Raw genomic sequence first — 23,261 nt, 5'->3', positions numbered from 1 at the left:
CGGCCTCGATCTGGCTACGGTTGTTAATTTTTGTTTGGTTCTTAACCATGCTGCTGACGGATATTTGTAGGCTTCATTATTCACTCACTGGGTGGCAGATACATAAGTAACAACTTCTAAAAACCTTTTTACACTGCCCTGGCCGGGGTCAGATGCTACTGCTGAGAAGATGCAGAGAGACAGCTGACAAATGGAAACAACTGAGCGACATAATGTGAAGCTGCCTGCGTATGTGCAGGTTCCAAAATCCAGCCGCTCTGCATGTGATTCATGGGATCTCATTTTGCTCATTGACATGAATTAATACAATGTATCATTATATCTGGTTTATCACTTTATTATGTTCCTGCTGTTGTCTAGTCTCTGTAACCTCTGAAAGGGGTTGTCCCACGAACAATATTGTACAGTTTTCAAACTAGCACCTGTAATTGCATGTAATCAAAAATGTACTATAGCTACTGTGTTATTCACTGAAATCTATCTGTATAGCGCCACCTGCTGTTTGCTCATTTTCTAATTTCTCTGTCCTGCTCACTGAGGCGGACGCACATGCTCAGTTCCATCCTTCAACTGCCACCAGTTGCAGCAGATGGGACTCACCCCCTGAAAAAGGACACATCCCCTAATCTAACAGCTTGAAATAAATCTAGCAGAACAATTGGAGCAATGAATGGGGAGATCTCTGGATCCATGTGAGGTACAGGGCTGGTTGTAGCTCTGTTACAAAGAGCTTGCCCTTTACTAGATAATGTATGATTTTCATTTTTTTACATTATTGATTAGATAACCCCTTTAAGTATGTGGTATTGGGGTCATTTATCAAACTGGTGTAAAGTAGAACTGCCTTACTGTAGTTTCCCATAAGAACCAATCAAATTACACCTTTCATTTTCCATAGGAGCTGTCAAAAAATGAAGGGTGGAATCTGATTGGTTGCTATGGGCAACTAAACCAGTTGTACTTTACACCAGTTTGATAAATGACCCCCTACGTGTTTTATTTCTTGTTCTATTACTGCCATTGATAATTTATAATCTGTGTTGACTCCCAGTGTCTGTATGGATACACTGGTACCATAGCATCTCCAAACAGTACTCCCACCCCTGTACCCATAGACTTTGAAGGGGGTTTCCAATCTCATATTGCTAGATTTTGCCATACCCTCATGACCAGTGACAGTCTGACCTCTGGGAGCCTTACCCATCCTGAAGATAGGAGAGATTTCTGCACTGCTGTAGTATCATCCTGCACAGTGGCACTCCGGGCCCCCTGACTGCACTGGGACTGCAGCTGACCCCATTCACTTGAATGTCTTGAATGCTACGCTGCAGTTCCCTGCACAGCCAGGGGAAAATCCGGACAATGGATGAGAACATCATGTTCTTGGTCCTATCTTCCTTGGTGCCCGCATTCTTGAGAAAATTGATGTTTTATAATATACAAATGAGCCCCTAGGAACAAAGGTTGCACCTCATTGCTCCCTGTAGCTCCGCTTACTGCCCTTCACTGCACCTCCATCTCTGTACAGCGCATGCGCTGAATGCGCTTCTGCATGACATCAGGGGAAGGAGAGAGCATGTTGTCACTGCCTGGCCCCATCAGTCAGAGGTGGGGGAGTGGCATGAAGGACAGTGAGCGGAGCCTCTGAAAGCAACAAGGTGCAATGGCACTACCCTTGTTGCTCCTAGGATCTCATTTGCAAATTATAAAACATAGATTTCCTCAAGAATGCAGGCACCTAGGACAATGGGACCAAGACCATGATATTCAACTGTCAATCGCACATGCCAGGTGAGATGGTTTTATTACGACATATCTGATGACAGAACCCCTTTAATAAAGGCACTTTGGATTTTTTTCTCTAGACATTACTAATCCCTACATGGCACTGTGCAGGAAATGCTTCTTAGCACTATTCACTTGAATGGCACTGTACAGTTCTCTGCGCAGTACCTGAACAGGAGCAGTACTGTGAAAAACCAAACTTAATGGGGCCATTGAGCTCTACTGGTATAAGTCATGGCAAATTCTAGCAACTAACTATGGATGGAAAATGTAATAAGATACCCCATGGCTCTGCTACCTCTGTCTACACTTAACATAGCTGCACAGGCAGAAATAATTGGAATTCATTGACAATTCAGAATTATGGACACTTAGATTCCATGTAAAAGCTAACCTTCACCTTCTTCCACATTTGTGACTGTAGTGGAGGTGAGAAATCTCATCATTATCCTTAATGTAATGGCATTAAAGAAATATCCAGCACGTTACAGCTGGGACACCCAGTCAATAATGTAGATAACCGTGTCACGTCTACTCAGGACTAATCAATGTCTGCCAGGCATCTGTCATTTTGTTGATTTCCTTTTGTATGTTGTGTGCTGGATTTACAAAGCAATTCTGAAGTCGTTAGTAATTTACTATGAATTAGAATGTCGGATTCTCTAAATAGAGATTGTGTTGAGATTCCACATTTTACAGCGTTATTTATTGAGGTCACGCACATGCCGGTCAGCAACTTGTGTGTCAAGTCACATTTCCACGTAGCAGTCTCTCGCTGCCCGTGTCACAATCATTCACATTGACGAGTGAGACTGCATCAGCACTGCTTACACATCCTATGTATACTGTATAATGAATGTCCTACTTATTATCTATCCATCTATCTCTTTCTATCTATGTCCGTCTGTCTGTTCACCAATCCATCAATTCATCCATCCAGCCAATAGCTATGTATTTATCTACATCTACATCCAGAACATCCGATGTGAAACACCCTATTCAGAACATATATTCCTGGAGGGTATCTCTGTCTTCTGGGTGGCTTCCCTTATTTCTGGCCTCCAGGAGGATGCCATGGATGTCTTTTATGACAATAGCTCCACTATTCAGTGTAATAGTAATAGGGATGCTTGAACGTTAGCATTTTTGTCATGATACAAACCAGAGGAATCAGTGGTTTCCACAGTTGATGCCAGTATAATCTACACCATCAGCAGGTCAATATCCTTTCTAGGTTAGGAACCATTTCAGTGAATTCATGGTCTTGCTGTCTCTTTTCTCTTTTCTGAAATTAAAATGAGGTTTTATTTTGCTTAATAAATAAATGAGCCAGCGGGCAGTAATGAAAATGTCAGCAGGTTTTAATGTCCATCATGTTCGTGCAAAATTAGATGAAAGCATGTGCTCTGTCTGAATGTGAACTTCATAGGCCACTTTCCTCTGTGAGAAGCGGGAGTCATAAAGCAGCCTGTAGTCAGGACTGTGGTTATGAATATTAACATTTCATCTGACCTGCATGAGTATTGTAATATCGCCGATGCAAAATACCGCACTTCTGCTAATAACACGATATAGCTATATACATGGAGACACAATAGGATTGTTTATTAGGGAGTCCTTTCGGTTCCTTAAAGCAAATGTATATATTTTTTAAAAGAACACTTAAGGGTGCAGGTTGTTTTTTTTCAGTCCCTTCAAGTGAATGGGACTGAGCTACAATACAGATGTAGGTCATGGATGACATCTGGGTTGATTCTGGAAATAAAGCAGACCTTTTGAAAGAATTAGCTTTGATGCTAGGCCCCGTGCTGGCCCGTAGCTTTGCCCCTTAAGTTCAGAGAATGATTATTTGCATATTGTTGAGCTATTTTGTCAGATTTTTTCATTGATTTCAACTGATTTTTCTCATGCTTTAATGTTTATATTGTTGTGGCCCTTTTATTTCTAGATATACCAGCACCAAACCACCCCTAAAGTAATGTTCTAAAATGTACTAATGGGGCACATACTATCAATTACTTGTTTCAATTTACTTTGTTTTCTGTTAAAGGGGTTGTTCACCTGTAGTAACCTTTTCTACAGACTCCACAGCATGGCTGGACCTGAGGTGGTATCAGACTTACTTGATCCACGCCATTGTGTTCCAGCTCCATCGTTACTCCACCGGCTTTGCGCTGAACATTGATGTAGGGGACTTGGGAACTGCAGAGCTGGTGGGGCAATGGAGTCAAAACCCAGCAGGAAAGATCAGGTCAGTATAATTACCACCATGGGTCCGAATACGCTGTGAGGTCTGTAGAAAAGGTCAATAAAGGTGAACATTCCCTTTAAATTTGCTACTTGCTTATAGATTTGAAAGGAGCCATTGAACTACATTTGTCCCTGTTAAAGCTCTACCTATTGTGTTTTTAAATTTTTTTGTTACTTTTTACATGTTATAGTCACATGTCAGAAGTTTTGATCAGTGGAGGACTGGATGCTAAAAAAACAAGTTTCCTTAACATTTAATAAAAAAAAAAAAAAGATAGATACCCTTTTAAGGGGTTCTCTGGGAATAAGGACATTTTAGCAAGTCCCCACAGCCTGCCTCCCTTCATATTTACCTGCTACTTACTGCTCTGGTCCTTAGCGCTGACTCCAGAGTGTCCATGTTGCTGTCTCCCGAGTGTTCATATCTGGTGCATTATCTGGTGCCGTCCTGTATTTGTATTGCTCCATGCAGCTCTTTGAAGGGTGGCCAGTTCAATACGTTATACAGTATCTCATACAAGCATGTGCTCATGGAGTGGCTTGAATTGCAAGACCTGTCACTTTTATCAGAGAATTAATGCTACTCGTGAAGAGAAATGGACTTCCGTATCATTCGCGTGTCAGTAATAAATGACAGTATCTTAATGAAATTACTTAGCAGATGATTTATCATAACTTTTGCACCTTGGTTACAATGTGTATGTTTTTTCGGATCCTCAGGTGGTTTTAGAAATAACCTTGTTCTATTAATTATAGGTCTAAGTATCCTGCGAAGTATGGTACAGTAAATCACAGTCAAGTAATGTCAGCTATACATCTGCCAGAAGGATCATTTTAGAATGAACATAACCAATTAGGAAATCACGAGTCGTCTTCATGAAGTCTTTATAATGGATAATTCTGGCATTTGTCATGCAAGGGTTGTTCTGGGAACTTGTGTAGCAGGCGCCAACTTATCAGCTGTCTTGTTGCAATTTTTTAAGCCCTCTTTATGTCTGACAGTTTAGCATTTAAGGTTCTTACTTAATTTGGCCATAAGGGTGGATTACATTTATTTTCTGTGGCATTTTTACTCCAAACTATTGCCAGGATATAATGTAATATAATATCAGATTATGAGTCTGTATAGTACAGTGAAACCGTTCAAAAGCAAACCCCTTACCTCCTTAGGATGGCCACCCTCTTATCCAGAACAGATCTCCTGTTACAGATTTTCAGTTCCACCATATACTGTCCATCTGCTTTGAGATGTCCATCCCTTTAGAAGACCACTTTTCAATGCAATTGTGGGTGTTCATGTCATAGTTGTATTTTATATGATTATGTTTTTTAAATTAAATGGGTTATCTCATCAGGCGAACCTCCCACAATCAGCTCTTCATCCTCTTCTTAATGCAGTGGTTCTTCACTCTGGCTTCAAGAGGGGATCTCATGCATGTGCTTCCTCAATGATATTCATATTCCTTAATTGAGGAGAAGGAATTGATTTGACAACCTAATAGGACAATCCCTTTAACATGGCATTACATGTTGGTCCAGAAGAAGGCATCTATATAACACTGGGTTCTTCTACCACACATGAAACCATAGTCTAGCAGTTGTTAAATGCTGCCTTTCCTAAATGGAGTATAGTTTACAATGCACTTGAGGTCAGTTTTTGATTTATAGGTACTTTTTAATATAAATATGAGCAAATCACCAATCTAAAACACAGAAATATAGTGGCAATACTGGAGGAGCGGCTCAACCCCTAACACTGTAGCGTGTTTTTCATTGGGGGAGCAGCCCCACCGCATGTGGACCGCAGCAAACGACTATCCCCAGCAAAAAATGCATACGGTGGAGGATGTCGGCGCGGTCCACATGCACCACAAGGGCATCCTACACAAAACGGAGCATTGTGCGGATGTAAATACAATCATATAAATCACAGAAAAAATGCACCAAACGGATATGCCACTGACTATACTGGCTAGTCATAAATGCAGATATTAAAAGCTGAGACTTTCGCCAATATATTCCTGTCAGGAAAATATCGGAGCCCTTCATGCACCACGTCACGGTCACTCAGCATGGCAAAGGGTCCTACCACTACGCTAACTATGGTGTGAACAAGGTCTGAAGGTGATGTAATCCAGCTCACAGCCAGGCTTTCACACAAACGCCTAGCAGGACAACTAGTGCAATGTGAACAAAGCCAAGACTGCAAGCCACACCCATATCAGACCCTGTGATGGAGGTCACCAGGTGCAAAAGAGTGTTTGAATGCCAGGTAAAAGGCACATACACTACATATAAAACAAGACAAAAACACAGAAATATAGTGGCAATACTGGAGAAGCGGCTCAACCCCTAACACTGTAGCGTGTTTTTCATTGGGGGAGCAGCCCCACCGCATGTGGACCGCAGCAAACGACTATCCCCAGCAAAAAATGCATACGGTGGAGGATGTCGGCGCGGTCCACATGTACCACAAGGGCATCCTACACAAAACGGAGCATTGTGCGGATGTAAATACAATCATATAAATCACAGAAAAAAAAGCACCAAACGGATATGCCACTGACTATACTGGCTAGTCATAAATGCAGATATTAAAAGCTGAGACTTTCGCCAATATATTCCTGTCAGGAAAATATCGGAGCCCTTCATGCACCACGTCACGGTCACTCAGCATGGCAAAGGGTCCTACCACTACGCTAACTATGGTGTGAACAAGGTCTGAAGGTGATGTAATCCAGCTCACAGCCAGGCTTCCACACAAACGCCTAGCAGGACAACTAGTGCAATGTGAACAAAGCCAAGACTGCAAGCCACACCCATATCAGACCCTGTGATGGAGGTCACCAGGTGCAAAAGAGTGTTTGAATGCCAGGTAAAAGGCAAATACACTACATATAAAACAAGACAAAAACACAGAAATATAGTGGCAATTCTGGAGGAGCTGCTCAACCCCTAACACTGTAGCGTGTTTTTCATTGGGGGAGCAGCCCCACCGCATGTGGACCGCAGCAAACGACTATCCCCAGCAAAAAATGCATACGGTGGAGGATGTCGGCGTGGTCCACATGCACCACAAGGGCATCCTACACAAAATGGAGCATTGTGCGGATGTAAATACAATCATATAAATCACAGAAAAAATGCACCAAACGGATATGCCACTGACTATACTGGCTAGTCATAAATGCAGATATTAAAAGCTGATTATAGTCAGGGGCATATCCGTTTGGTGCATTTTTTCTGTGATTTATATGATTGTATTTACATCCGCACAATGCTCCATTTTGTGTAGGATGCCCTTGTGGTGCATGTGGACCACGCCGACATCCTCCACCGTATGCATTATCTGCTGGGGATAGTCGTTTGCTGCGGTCCACATGCGGTCGGGCTGCTCCCCCAATGAAAAACATGCTACAGTGTTAGGGGTTGAGCCGCTTCTCCAGTATTGCCACTATATTTCTGTGTTTTTGTCTTGTTTTATATGTAGTGTATGTGCCTTTTACCTGGCATTCAAACACTCTTTTGCACCTGGTGACCTCCATCACAGGGTCTGATATGGGTGTGGCTTGCAGTCTTGGCTTTGTTCACATTGCACTAGTTGTCCTGCTAGGCGTTTGTGTGAAAGCCTGGCTGTGAGCTGGATTACATCACCTTCAGACCTTGTTCACACCATAGTTAGCGTAGTGGTAGGACCCTTTGCCATGCTGAGTGACCGTGACGTGGTGCATGAAGGGCTCCGATATTTTCCTGACAGGAATATATTGGCGAAAGTCTCAGCTTTTAATATCTGCATTTATGACTAGCCAGTATAGTCAGTGGCATATCCGTTTGGTGCATTTTTTCTGTGATTTAAATCACCAATCTCCCTCCTATTTTGTTGAAGGGAATGTCCGGGATTAAAAATAAAAATGAAAACAGCATAAGATAATAAAAATAAATGTTATTTATAAAAGGAATCTGTCACCACAATTTTAAACTATTACACGAGTAGTACTGTAGATATGGAGTCAAGATCACAATATTTTTTTCCTACAACCCCCCGACCCCCTTAATTCCCATGCTGCTCTGAAAAACACAGTCTGGACCAATGTGCCACAATAACATGCACGGCACTCCCAACAATTAGTTTTAGTGCAGCTTTAAATGGTGGCAACAGGGAAATGTGAGGGGGAGCAGTAGGAAAATAAAAAAATGGCAATCTGGACTCCTAATCTGTAGTACTGCCGATGGTAGTCCAACATCCTGCTGACAGATTCCTTTTAAATCTCCTGCTGCTCCATGTTCCTGACCAGCATGACGTTACATTGACATACGTGACCACTGTAGCCATTTCCACCCATGAATTTTTTTCTTGTTCCAAAAAGCCGGTTTAATTCACCCAAAATCTGTTCAAAACTTTTGTTTTTTAACTTTGGGTTAATGAGATCCACTATCCACAAATGAAACATAGAACGGTCTGCTTGGAATTTATTTTATATTGTTACAATGTTAAAGTACTGTTTGGGTATGAATATTACTGATATAGTCCTTCAAACAAAGAAATGTCTCCAATTTAGGTGAACTGTATTAATATTCCTAAAACCATAATTTTGTAAATTCCATTTAATTCTACCTGTCTCCAACATAAATCCTAGCAGAAAGTTCAAGTTAATTCCAAGCTTTACCCCTGCAGAGACTCCACCTAATTAATTGTCTCTTATATGTATAGATTGACAGGAACAGGAACACAATCCATTACTGTCGGAGAAAATATCAGCTTGGGTAGTACATGAAAATCCTAAACTATACAGTAATATTGACACTAATGTCAACTAACAGCTCTGTTCACATTAAGAATTTACAGGACTGAAGGTGCCAGTTGGATTTACGTACATGTGATTCAACATATAGTGCATTTATTTGCTATAAAAATAGCTGAAATTTACAAAAGATTGATGTTCTAACATTCCTTTTCTGTAACTGACATTATTTGGGCCACCAAACATGCTGCATCATGAAAGTCTTTTAAGGCATTAACTAAGAAACAATGGCATTTTATTATTGTGTGATTAGCGAAGAGAAAGCCTCAAGGCTACGGTAATCTTTTAATATGGAATGTATCCTTCATGTGGGGATGTGTACTTAAATGACAGATGGACCATTTAGGATAACTCTTCAGACAAATTGGTAATTCGGAGGCTATAGAGGTCTGAATTTCTGGTATGAATAACAGATTTTACATATAATAATGCCAATTACACAGTAATAAAATGTACTAAGACGTAAATTATATTGTCATTTCCTACAAAACAAATAGGTGTCTATGGGGATTTAAAGGGGTTGTTCAGTCTAGAAAGCCAATTTCCTCAAAGGGATTGCTAAGTTTTGGCTGGGCTCACATATTCACTGTGAACTGAGCACTCTGATCCAGTCACTGTATTCGGCATATATGCCGGCCTTTGTACGGACAAAAAATACTACACAAATAATATTTTGTCCAGCCAAATGCCGGGATATATGCCGGAAAACAGCCAGATCCCTACTGGATCCCATTATAATGACTGGGACCTGGTGGTCCACGGTGATATCCAGCTATGCTGGATACAGTGAGCTTCGGCAGTCTGTACCTCCGCTGGAACAGACTGCCAGACTTCATAGCACATGTGAATATGGCCTTTAAAATGTTCAGGATCCTCATCTCTTGGCCAGAGTGGAGAGTGGATACAAGCGGTTCATTGATTTGAATGAGAACAGTGCAAATTTTAATTTCCACTGTAGTGGCGCATTGCTGATTGTGAGGAGTCCCATGAGGAGGACATTTTAAAAACCGCTTACTGTCAAGTGACCTTTTTAACAAGTAGGGCTTGTTCAAAGTGGGAATCTTCTTTAAATTTGGTTCTGTAGAGCCACGAGATGTCCAGATATCTTTGGTGCAATTCAGTAGCTAAAATGCAACTGTATTATTGCTGAAATTGACCTTAGGCCATAGTATAGCTGCATTTTAACACTTGTTTTATGACCGAAAGATCCAAACCCTCCCATTGGAGATCTATATTCAATTGGGTAAAATTGTGGGGGTCTAGGTGTTACGACTGGAATGCAAATGTTAAAATTTAAAATGCAAAGAAAATTTAAAATCGGGTTATGCCTACACATAGGATGCAATGCGTCCTTATTCGGTCCCATGGGATTCTGTAAATGAGGAACCTCATTTGACCGCTATATTGTGTTCGTAAGTTGCACGAGTTATCTGATTCCCTAACAAGTCAAGAAGAGTCATTCTAAACACATATGCTTTTGTGTGTCATCCCACTTTCTTTTTCTTCCGGCTGTCAGATTCTCAGCATAGTGTCAAGAGTCACCAAGACCATTCGTGTATTAATTACATTGACTTCAAATGTTCTGCCATAGCTAAACCTTAAGCACAGGACTTGGTGCTAAAAATTGTTTGTTAGTTATCCAGTGTCACGTTCCATCACCTGGAGATAGGACAGCTTCATTAAATAATCCAAATACCTTTTTTAGATTGCACAGAGTTTTGTAGACACACAGTAAACATTAAAACCACATTGCAGTCATATCTACGAGCATCATGTTCTAAGCTATTGATATGCAAGTGGATGCAGATTGGATCTTCTTGTTGACAGAGTGACTGGTGACATTGGTGATATGATACGGTGTTGACAGAGCAAAAGTTCAAAGGCATGGTTGAAAGTTGTATTAAGCACATCTTATTAAAATCAGCCTATCATCCAACTGGCCTTAGGGGCACGTTAGCAGTTCTAAATACTGCAGTGAAAAATGACTGCTGCTTTATTGATGGTGGTAGAGCATTGTAGAGAATTGTAATATGATATAATGTTGCCAGACTAGAGAACATTTTACTAAATCTCAGTGACAAGAAATTGTATAAAAATTTTAACCATATATTATTCTGATTACATGCATTATGTTTTACCAGTGATATGGTCCATCTGGATGTCATAAAATAAGACACTTTGACCCTGATTTATCAAGGCCCGGCATGTGCTATGTCGGTCTTGATAGGGCCTGTGCTGCTGTGCTGCTGGAGGTGGCATTTCATTTATGATGAGCAGCAGGCCTTGTCATACATTTTGCTCCCTCCACCCGCAGTCCTTGCACCAGACTAAGATCTTGGAACTTGGAGCTTCCGTAGATGTCAGTCATTATTTGCTCCAGTTTCTGGCATAAAAAAAGACACATTTGCTGGAGCCTATGGCATCGACCACACCACACCCTCACTATTGGCCCCTTTTCAAGAACCTGCCGAGGTTGGCGTAAAATGCCCAAAAACTGGCATGGAGGATTGATACATTTCCCCATGTCTCTCTAGTGTTTTCTGGAAGGGGGGTGGCTGAAATGGTGCATTTTAGTTTTAAAAAGTAGCTTTTTAGTGCCATCGATGTTAAAATGTTGCAAATAGAGAGAAGTAGGCTGATAATCAGGTTTAGATTTTTATATATTTTTTGGTGCAAATTACATCATTATTGATAAATGTCCCCCACTCCGTCAGTTAACAGGCCCAAAGTATTGTAAAAGTTGTATTCTCCTTGTTATATACAATGTCTTGGAAACTGTTGGTGTTTCTACACGATAAAGTTGCTAAAATTGTAATGGAAAGTTTATACTGTAAGTTGAGTTAAACCCAGGTTGTCTCCAAATAAATCAGTAATAACACATATTTGCTATGATACACGGCTGTGTTCATATCTGCATCATGGCTTCCATTTTTAATGACAATCACAATGCCATTTATGATCTGACATTCAGCGGATCCATGTGGTGCCTGACAGAACTGACTGACTAATGGAGTCCATCTTGATCCCATCATGATTTCCATCATTTTAATGGTGAAAATGGCATCCAGTGCTGTTCATGCCAATAAAAGTGATGGAACTGCTGATGGAATCCATGAATGGCACCTCTAATGAAAACGTGGACATAGCATTAACACAAAGTGTCCTACACTAACGTGGTGGACTAGAGCTGTTGCTAAACTAAGTTGCCTTATATTAGTATCATGAAATCACAGGTTTAATACTGAATTGTCTTGATTCAATAGATAAATGAGAATAAATATAGCTGTATGGCAGCTACCGTACGTATGGATGGGGGAAATATCTATTTATTTCAAATATCATGTTCCAGTATTCCTAGTTGGAAACCAAATTTTTCAACTTTCTATAGCACAATATTATTTAACTCTGCTGTATTTTTTTTATTGAAAATAGTTATGTTTTGTTGTTTAAAAGCAATATAGAACTCAGTTTTTTTCTGATGTACAGTGTGATAAAGTGCAAACCTGTTTATGGCTGAGTTATGATGCACTGGTATCCTAAAAACAATAAAATGTCAGCACAGTTTATTTGGTTGTGTCTGCATTCACGCGCTTTTATTGTTCTGTCTAGAGAAAGCCATAACATACACATCATTCATTTCAACTGTACGGCAGTCGTCTAAAAATATTCTCAGCCCTGGCACTGACTCAAAATCAACCAATCAATTTACAAGTACTAAGATTTCAGATGGTATCATCTACTTTTTTGAGTGTGCGAAGTGTGTCCTGAAAATAACCTCTGGATTGCCGATGTAATTGAATTAACGCCCAGGAATCCAGTCTAGAGCAAATTGATTTGTCAGTCAATAAATTGCAAGTACCAATCAGTAGTTTCCTTTTGTTTTGAAATCTTTGCCATTGGATGAGCTCAATTGTGAGTGTGGTATTGTTCACAAAAATGCGTGTAAGGAGTATGGCAGCACACCCATTTCAAAACTATTTATCTTTATTGATAGCAAGTTACAAAACAGGGAACAAAGTCTAAAAACACGTAAAAAATGCATAACATGCATAGATGAAATGATCCTGATTTCCAATAAAATGAAGGATCTCAAAATAGATAATGGAAAAGGCAGCCAACTTAGAGCTCACTCCCAAAGCAAAAAAAAAAACATCTATGTATGCCAATAAATGTATGATGTATGGGGTAATATATAACATATCCACAGAGGAGAATATAACAAAAAATAAAAATAAAACTTTGTGACAAGGTTTTCTTGAATTCATTAAAGGGACATCTCAGGCAATTAATATTAATGACCTATCCTTAGGACACATCATCAACTTCAAATTGGCAAGAGTCTGACCCCCAGCATGATTGCTGATTGGCTCTTTGAAGGACCCTGGAATACCCCTCTTAAGTGCATGCATATAGTATATAATCTTTAGTTAATTGTATTTCACTTTTTTCTGTTTTTAAAAACTAAACAGAGAAATGATAGAAGCTTTGACTCCTTTTTTGAGACATTGCTGTAGGACACATGGATCCACTTGTAACATGGATGATGGAGAATCAATGAGTGAATCAGAAGCGGATTGGCCATAGACCTTACAGGGAAATTTCACTGTGTTGGACGATGCCTCATGGCTGGCCAGTATTTTGTGATGGACTGCGGTATTTGGTACCGTTGGGGTGGTATAATGTGCTGCAATATGGTATTGCTGGCCCTGCCTTCCATCACTTTGGACCTGACTACAAAACAAGGCCACTTTTAGTATTTTTTTCAGGGCCACTTTAAGTTCCCAGTCCGCCCCTGGGGTGAATGTATTACATGCATTTGTACTACATTTGTAGTGTGTTTTCCAGAAACATAGTAGTTTCGCTACATTGACCTATACTTCCTCTTCTATCACTTGGGATGAAAACTGGAGGTTACATTAACTGACACATATGTACGTTTTGTCTCTGTTAGATAAAGTTCAGTGGAGTACACAAAACATCTAAACAAGTACAGTAACAGCAAGTGAGGTGTCCATGAGAGTTAAAGTTCAGTGAAATAATAGGGCTCCAGAAGGGAACTCTTTCTAACTTTCTCTGCTCTCATAATTACAATTATTCTTGCCCTTGGGAAAGTTCTTGGTATCACTTAAAATGTTAACCTGCAATCTGGTGACTTATTCTATGCCAGAAATATGCATAAAATAATTCAGTCTAGACAGCAGAGATCACATACTTCAAGTCTGAATTTTGAAAAAAAGAGGGACATGAAAAGTATTAGCTCTGTGTGACCATATAGATTAAGAAGTCAGTGGAGTTGGATGATTCAGACTAAATATGAAATGCTTGGGTGAAATTTGGGACATGATTAATCTTTCTTCAGGGTGTTCACTGACTGGACACAGCATTTCACCTTTTTGTGGAATGACATCATAAAAATAGGGTTGTTTCTTGGACTAAAGGACCATTGTCTTTTATAGGATTAAAAAAAATCCTATATTGTCTTTTATAGGATTTAAAAAAATGTATTTCAGAAATGGTGCCATTCTTGTCCCATGGCTATGTTTGATATTGTAGCTCATCTTCCTTCAAGTAAATCGGGATGAGCTGCAATATCATAAACAGGCATATGCTAAATGATTTTTACAGACTCAGTTTTTGCCCTCAAAAGCTTTCCACATTTTTGGTCCTATCTCCCACAGGTCATCGTTGAAAGCTGCATCTTTTACACTTCCCATTGTCCTGATCCTCATTAATTATTTACCATAGTGTCACATCCTATCTGGGTTTTTCTGTTTACCCTTTTCCTGATAACCCCGTGGGAATCTAAATGCTGACTAAACAGCATATTTTTTTCCAGTATGAATATGTGCAAGACAGAATTAAAAGTAATTGATGTGTCTCTGTCCTTCAAAAATATTTGGCATGTAAATTTTAATATACTAGTGCAATGTGCTGACTACGGTAAGGAGATGCACCTCAAATGCTTTGTGCTTCCAAGCTGTAAAAATTTTAATTATGGTAAAGTGCAAGTGTTATTGGAAAGAGACATTGATCTCATTTTACGATTTTCTACTGGGAAACTTGTATCAGCAAGAAAATGTCTGTTTTAACTGGTTGTTATGTCATGTTGCCTATTAAAACATATTACACTTGCTCAACAACTTACCCATTTAGAATAGGCTTGCCTAATAAGCAAATGTTCCAAGTATATTAAATATGTTAATATGATCTTTAGGTAATGAAAAATGAGACAACAAAATATTCTAATAATTTTAAATGAATACTTTAGGAAACGCTGATACACTGTAATATTCCTAGTGCAGGGCCTTAAAGGCTAAGGACTCCTGACATAGAAAAATTAATTTTTACACGTTAGTAGTTATGTTTAGTAAAAAAAAGAATCCTCTAAGTTAATTTCTGCAATTTTCATTCCTTTTGTGATCCCCTGATATTTGATTAGCTACATGCTCCTAGTTTAAGAATCTTTTGATAATACATTATGAATGTGAGGTCTGTGGGTCCAGATTGCTGCTGCTATCACTAGCTATCATGTATCAGAATAGCTTCATTCCTGCTCTGATTTCCCCTTCTGTAGCTCAAAAGGGATCTCCTTTCTCTGGTGCTGACACTGATGATCAGGAGTGTGGGGTTTCCCCTTTCCCTGCAAAGGATGTGATTTCAACACAGAGTAATGGCCAGAGTGATTCACTCCCTCTCTGCAAACTGTTGTGTGTACTTTCCTCCCTCTACACAGACACAGTACAGCCTCTCCACTCTCTGATCAGCAATATACATTCTCCCCAGCCTGATTGCTATCTCCAATAATGAGAAAGTGACAGGGAAGAGAGAAGAGGGAACTGAAACGGTCAGGAGCAGTATTGTAGAAGAGGCAGATATATACAGAAATGGATAGCATGAAATATAGAATCTACAGCAAAATGGTAGACTTTCTCTATTTAGGAAGAATACGTAGAAATAAAAAAAATCTGTGCAAAGATGCCCACTGGATGGATAAGGCAATGGATGTTCATACTATCCATTGTTTTCTATGATGTGTCACTATAGTGCTGAATGCACAGCTCTGTTTATCTTATGGAGTGGGGTCTTGAGAGGGCAATCCTTATTTTATCAATGAAACATGATCTAGGACTTGTCCGAAAAAGACCACTCCATTAAAGTGCTCATGTTCAACAATATACAGCTTTTGGGTAAACATATGAGGTTCAATCAACCCTCTTGCCTAAGAATAAACCTCAGAGAGCATTACTGTTTCCAAAAATGAAATCTGAGGTTAGAAGATGACTGCAAACGAATATCTTGCAATCATCGTCTGACACTACTGTAGATTTGTTCTTGCTCCTGTTGAGTACTGGAAGCTTCATTGTCACCTATATATGATATGCTGACATCAACACAGTGCTTAGTGATTGCCAAGAGTCTTCACCACAGGGCGGGTGACTGATGGGAAACCAGAATATGCATACTCATTTACGTTGTTTGCTTTTGAAAGTATCTTTTTTTATAGTAAATGACAGCTGAATACTAAGATGCACTTTAATGCCTTAACAACCACAGTATAGTGTTTTTACAGTGGCTATTTAAAGGGGTTATCCCATAAATAATGTAAAAAATGAATATCATACAAAATCTAGTACATGGCATCCTCTTTCTAACAAAGCTAGAACCAGCACTGTACCTCACATGGATCTAGAGATCTCCCCATTAATTGCTCCAATTGTTCTGCTAGATTTGATTCAAGCTGTCAGCTTAGGAGGTGTGCACCTTCTCAGGGGTGTGTCCTTCTGCTGTAGCTGGAGGCAATTGAAGGTTGGGACCGAGTATGTGCATCCGTCTCAGTGAACAGGACAGAGAAATTAGAAAAAAAGCAAACAGCAGGTGGCGCTATACAGATAGATTTCATGAATAACTCAGTAACGATAATAACATTTTAATTACATGCAATTACAACAGTATTCAGATCCAGGTGATGGTTTAAAAACGGTAGAATATATTCCATGGGATAACCCCTTTAGGGAACTTCTTCTCATGCCCTACATTTTAGCAAAAGTACTTCAGAAAAAAAATACTGTCCCGATGCTGAGGAGCTTTATAAGATCCTTAGATATCAGGGCATGGATTGGAGGCATCTAAAGTGTACGACACAGGTAGGGGGCTAATGAAGGCTCCCCTGTCTGTAATAAGCCCATGCTAGAGGAATAATTTTTTAAAATTTAAATAGCCCCCCCTAAAAGAAATCTATCTATCTATCTATCTATCTATCTATCTATCTATCTATCTATCTATCTATCTATCTATCTATCTATCTATCTATCTATCTATCCATTATCTATGTTCTATCTATCTATCTATCTATCTATCTATCTATCTATTATCTATCTATCTATCTATCTATCTATCTATCTATCTATCTATGTTATACATCTCCTTATCTGAAAAACTTACTTTCCTAAAAACATTTAAACCAATGCAGACCAGTTACTTGTAAGCTTCCCATCAATGCGTCTAAGTATCATATGCTTATAGAGCATACTGCTGTTACTGGAAGCATATTGTCAGCTTTCATAGCTATAAATAATTAACTGTGTTAATTATAAATTCAGGAAAGCCGTGCTAGAGTTTCAGAAGGATCCAATTTCCATGAAATTGAAAAATATATAACAAGCTTTGTGTATAACCGGCTCAATATTCTCTGAAATAAAGTCTTCGTGGGTGGACAAAATCCCAGATATTACACTGAGCAAACTTCTCAGTTCACAGGAGTCATAGAGCGTTTAATGACAGATTCCATGTGAGACACAATGCGCGTAATACTGTTATGTCTGCTGCTTTTGTTTTTTTCCTGGGTTGCAGTATTACATTCCCAAGAAATAAAAATAAAACTCAAGCTGCAAAATGACAAACGTTTGACAAAGTGTTTGTTCAATCTTTCAACAGTGCTTGGAACCTTGCAAGGAAACCTGGGATTTGAAAAAGAATAGCTGCCAAAGTCTCTGCGAGGTATGTCAGATTTATTCTGGGTATGGAAAGAAATTTGCCTCCTATAATATACCGTGAAAGAATATACAAATGTCCTACTCTTTGACTTGAGAACATACTGCATTGTGTAAAAGAAACATGTCTTAAAGTTGCATTGTATCAATTTTTAAGGTGGCCAGCCACACACACGAGATATATACAATGGACAAACCCCTAAAATATGCCAGATAACATTAGTAGTGCTACAATTGGGAGATAAGCATACTACATTTTTTTTGACTAGAAAATAGAAAACATACAAATATTGGAAAATATTTTTTCTTTGGTCTTCTTCTGGATCAAGATTGCTTAGCATTTTCAATAATATCTTCTTTAAAAATGCACTGAAATATTATCTGTTGTCTAAGTTCCACAAATTTTGTACACTGACTCTTAGGGCTGTTTCACACGAGCGGATGCCATGCGTGTCATCCGCAGCGTGAATGACAGCCAAGCCCCGCTCCGGACAGTAGAGACACGGAGCATTAACATGACTGATAATGCTCTTTGCCTCTCTGTGATCTTTTTACTACAGAACCACAGTGACAACTTTATCACATTGTGATTTTGTAGTAGAAAGGTCACAGAGAGGCACAGAGAATTATTAATCATGTTAATGCTCCGTGCTTCTGCTGTCCGCATCGGGTCTTGGCTGTCATTCACGTTGCGGATGACACGCACGGGATCTGCTCGTGTGAAACAGCCCTTACAGTTTTGTGCTATTCTGCGTTATCATCAAGATCTAATGGATGAGGAATTGTCAAAGGTGACACAAGCTAGATAAAGGTACAATACCAATAGCAGGTAACGCATGACCCCTGATGAAGCCAGGGTTACTGGCGATACGCGTTGGGTGCTTTGCCCATCCCCCGGCTTGGGACACAGTGGTTTGCATTGTGCTTCATGTTATTGGTATTGATTTTTCATCTAGCTTTTGTTATCGTACTGTGATTGACTTGTGGTGTCATTATCTTTTGACTCGGGGGATGGTGTGTGGATGGGTGCCTTACTTGGCAGCCCTCCTGTATGTCAATCTGTTTTTAAATGTTTTTATGCTTTCTTATAAGTGGCTTGGTTTGTGATTTAACAAAAGGCGTTTTTGTATTCTATGTATGGTGTGCTCACTTTTTATGCCATACCACTTTCTCCAGTTTTTGCTCCATGTTATGCTAGATATGGCTGTGTAGACCCCAACTTCTTTTTACTTTTATGGTTGCGCACACACACTAGTGCTTTATCTTAACTTGTTCATTGGGTGATTATCAGACCCTTTACAAGGGGCAATTATCTGGAACGAGTATTCATACCAATGTTTTTCCCGATAATAGTTTTTATCCTATTCTGTAAAAAGGTCTAGAACTTCCACCAAAAATATCTCTGAGGTTTATCTTCTCATATGATTAAACCTCTATAATGTTCAGATGTAATCTGCTGTTAATAATACATTTTGTATCTCCTAATTGGTAGCACAAGTCTCACAGATTTGTCTGCCAACAGCCAGTTGCGGTGCAGCTGTGGGCCGTGCGATTCAGGACAAATCTGGAGCACCTTACTGATCAGTAATTGAACCTAAATTTAGAACTTCAAAGAATTATAATGAAGAGTAAAACACTTATAGCTCGGAAGAAAACTAGCTGCAAAACAGAGCAATGGAGATGAAGGCCAGGGGCCAAATGAGACCCCAAGGGATAATAAACCTTTTTAATTAACTAGCTGCAAATTTTCGACTCACAGAAGACAACACTTTTCTTCACATGTGCAGCGCTTTTAAACTATAATTAAAGGACCACGACTGTAAAAGACAAGCTGCATTATATGAAAAGCACTATACCCATAGCAGCGACACTTAGGAATGACTGCTTCAGGAGCTTATCAGGACTGAGGATGTTCAACCAAAGCTTTTCATCACGATAGAGGCATTTGTCCCTAAGCATAGCAGACATCCTGTCAGCTAAACTAAGTCTAAAATAGCTCACAACATATGGCAGCAGCTTCCGTGAAAATATATCAATGGTTACATTAGGGGCACGTCATCTATATAACTTCTAGAGTATATATGTTGACACAACTGTGTAGTACTCCTAGTTATCACTATCAGGTACATGAATCACTATCAGACCCCACAGCAAAACCTCTCACGTGACCCCACTCCACCAAAACTTCCTTCAGCTGCAAGTTCTGAAACCGATGAGGACTATATGGAGGGATAATGCACACAGTGATGTCATAGTACATGGATACTGCTCAAGGTAATGTTATGGTACAGGAAGAATGTGCCCACTAATGTCACAATAGTGGAATAATGGGCACAGTTATATCACACTGCTATGGTAGTGCACATAATAATGTTACAATAGCAGGATAATGCACACATTACATCAGAAGGATGATGTGCAAAGTACAGAGATAATCTACTCAATGATGTTACAACTCAGGAATTACATTAAAGATAGGTATGTAACAGTACAGAGTTAATCCATGCCATGCTATAATAGCACAGGAATGTTGCACTCAAGAAAGGTGACTATGTACAGTGTAACATCATAGTAGAGGGAAAAAAACATGTTATGACATCACATGCAGATATAAAGGGAAGAAAGGGATGGAAATTAGCTCTTTGCATGCTTTGCCTCTAATGCCACCAGATGTAAGGCAGCTGTCCTATAAGTCAATGTTCGACCCTTTAAATAGGCCTTGAGACATGACTCGGATATTAAATAAATCAGCATCTCATCTGCAGACAGCTGTTTCTGGGTGATTGTCCCTCATCAGTGCAGAGCAGAGAGTATGGGCTTACATGGGTGAGAGGCCTTATAGGATAGCTGCCTTACATCTGGTGGCATCAGAGGCAGAGCTTGTTAAGAGCTCATTTATATCTCTTTCTTCCCAGAATTCCAGAGGAGCATGTATGGCCTATAAGTCTCCTCACGCCGATTAAGGCGCTCTCTCCCCAAGGAGAGCTAGTACCCCCCAAATCCTGACTTAAGCCTCTGACTTAGGCCGTGTGCTGTCCCCACCCATAAGTCTGTTCCACGGCCATACAAAACAATAGAACATGTCATATTCTTGTCTGCTTTGCAGACAGCCTTTCTTCAGAGAAAAAAACATGACGGCAAGCACTTGGTCGCCATCCGTGTTTTGTGGAGCTGTAAAAACAGATATGGTCGTGTGCAGGAGCCCTTATTCAAAAACTTCTAGAAGGAATAATAAAGGAATAGCTCTACATACAGATATAAAATAAAATGCTTCGGAATTGTTATTACAAGGGGAATGCACACAGTTTTGGAGTCACTAAAACAGACATATCAGGAGAGGTGACAGGTCCTCCTTAATGGGTAAAACAGTACTTTCCACCATGGGAAAGAGGAGAGAAATGTGACCACTGAAGCATTTGTTGAGATGATCATTTTTTCTCTCTGCTTCTCTCAGTACTAGGTGTAGCAGGCGGTGTTTTTCTAAGAAAAACGAGACAGGCGCACCATAGGGTAATAACGTCAGACAAATTGGAGGCTCACCTTGTCAGGTTGTGCAAATGATAGGCACAATGCTACTGTAGACTTAGTAGAGGGTGATAAAAACCCAAAAGTTGGATGGTCATGTAGCCAGGGATACGAGCACTTCCACGCAGGTATGCCTGGAGTCCCCGAGGAGGCAAATGTATCCAATGGATGTTATAAATCAATTTGTGTATTATCAAGCACGGCCACCTAAGTGACATGTGGGCAGGCTTTGGAGCTCCCCCTTCACTCCATTTTGAGCCTTTTAGCATTTTTTTAATGTATTTAAGCATGTGTTTAGTGTCCTTTTAGTTATCAGCAGTCTTTACCTGATGAAGGGGTCTGTTTTCCCTGAAACGCATTGTACCACCTGCTATAATAATAAACCAAGTTCCTGTTGACACCAAAGGCTGGTTCTTTGCTCCGTGGGATTATATCCTTATACTTTGGATCTCTCAGTACTAGGGGGAGAGCAAAGTAGAAGTCGGAGTACCCAAAAGGAAATAAAATAGTAAAATCTTCTGTCATTTTTTTCAGCCACTGTTTCCGAAGAAGCATTATGAATGTTTAACCAGCTGTGAGTTTCTCAAATCCATCCTGTCGGTGAAGCAAGGTGAATGCCCAGCTCCGGAGAAAGCCAGTGGATTTGCGGCAGCATGTGTGGAAAGCTGTGATGCTGATAATGAATGCTCTGGGGTGAAGAAGTGTTGTTCCAATGGATGTGGTCATACCTGTCAAGTACCAAAAAACTTGTACAAAGGTAAGACTTTTTTAGGAAGATAATAAACTTTCTTGTAGTCGTGAACATAGACTTTAGTGCAATATATATTGAGAACCCATAATGTATTGAATTTAAAGGGGTTGTGCAGTGTGGTGATATTGATGACCTATCCTCGGGAGGTCTGTCAGATTGGCGGGGTTCCGTTTCCTAGTATCCCCACCAATCAGATGTTTGTACCGGTCGCGATCCACGTGTGAGTGATGCGCCCTCTTCAGTGTTTAGCCATCTAGCTTGTAGCGGCGGTGCAGTGTAATTTCGATTGCTGGTTCACATGAACAGGACTAGCTGTTGTAGTTACACTGCATCGGCATGCGGTTAAACAGTGAAGTGGACGCAGCATTTGCACGAGCGCTGCAACCCCTTTAAACTGCTGATCGGTAGGGGTGCACCAATATGATTTTGATGACCTATCCTGAGGATAGATCAGGAATATAATAGCCCTGCACAACCCCTTTAAAGATAAGAATGAGCATACACTCTTTGGGGCATATGTACTAAAACTGTAGGCCAGTTATTTGGCATGCAAAAGCCACAAATTAATGCACAAATGTCATTGTGCATAACAATGAGTGACTTTTTTAGATTTTCCACTGCTCATGCCACTTTTTATAAAACATGTGAGAGGCTTAACAGAATGAACAGAACTTCTGTGACACATTGAGCATAATTTTTGCGAGAAAACGGGCATACATTTTAATTGGAATCTATGCTAACCCATGATGGATTTTGGTTTCTGGCACAACCATAATATGTGACAAATCTATTAAGAGGCATTCACATCTTGCTCCAATTAACTTTTTACTAGGGGTACAACCTAGTTTTGGAGGCCAAAACTAGGAGTGAATTCAAAAAAGGGAAATCATATCTGTCCTTTTTACTTTCTCACCTTTTATGATCCACTCCTGATTTTGGTTTCCAAAACTGCATCAGGAGACCTGGCCGTACCCTTAGTGAGCTGCTGAAATGCCAGTCTTTAGTAAATGTGCCCATACACCTCTAGATCTTCATGTTCCATATATTAATAGAAAAAAATCGAAGTTGGATATACTTCAGTTACAGTTATAGCCTACACAATGGTAATCAGATAAAAATACAATACCAAAGTTTCTTCCAGATATATTTTATTATAGA

At 39.8% G+C, this 23,261-nt stretch overlaps 1 protein-coding gene across 1 annotated transcript in view; it reads left to right on the top strand.

Annotated features, from left to right (window-relative positions):
* ANOS1 (anosmin 1) overlaps window positions 1–23,261 on the top strand; it is a 191,825-nt gene that overhangs the window by 78,117 nt on the left and 90,447 nt on the right. The window contains exons 3-4 of the mRNA XM_040423757.1: window positions 17,772–17,834; window positions 21,887–22,109. Coding sequence (XP_040279691.1) covers window positions 17,772–17,834; window positions 21,887–22,109 — 286 coding nt within the window. The remainder of the gene's footprint in view (window positions 1–17,771; window positions 17,835–21,886; window positions 22,110–23,261) is intronic.

The sequence above is a fragment of the Bufo bufo genome, chromosome 3 (assembly GCF_905171765.1).
Source record: "Bufo bufo chromosome 3, aBufBuf1.1, whole genome shotgun sequence".
Taxonomy (NCBI): domain Eukaryota; kingdom Metazoa; phylum Chordata; class Amphibia; order Anura; family Bufonidae; genus Bufo; species Bufo bufo.
The sequence above is the reverse complement of the archived record's forward strand: the minus strand, read 5'-3'. Positions and strand labels throughout refer to the sequence as shown.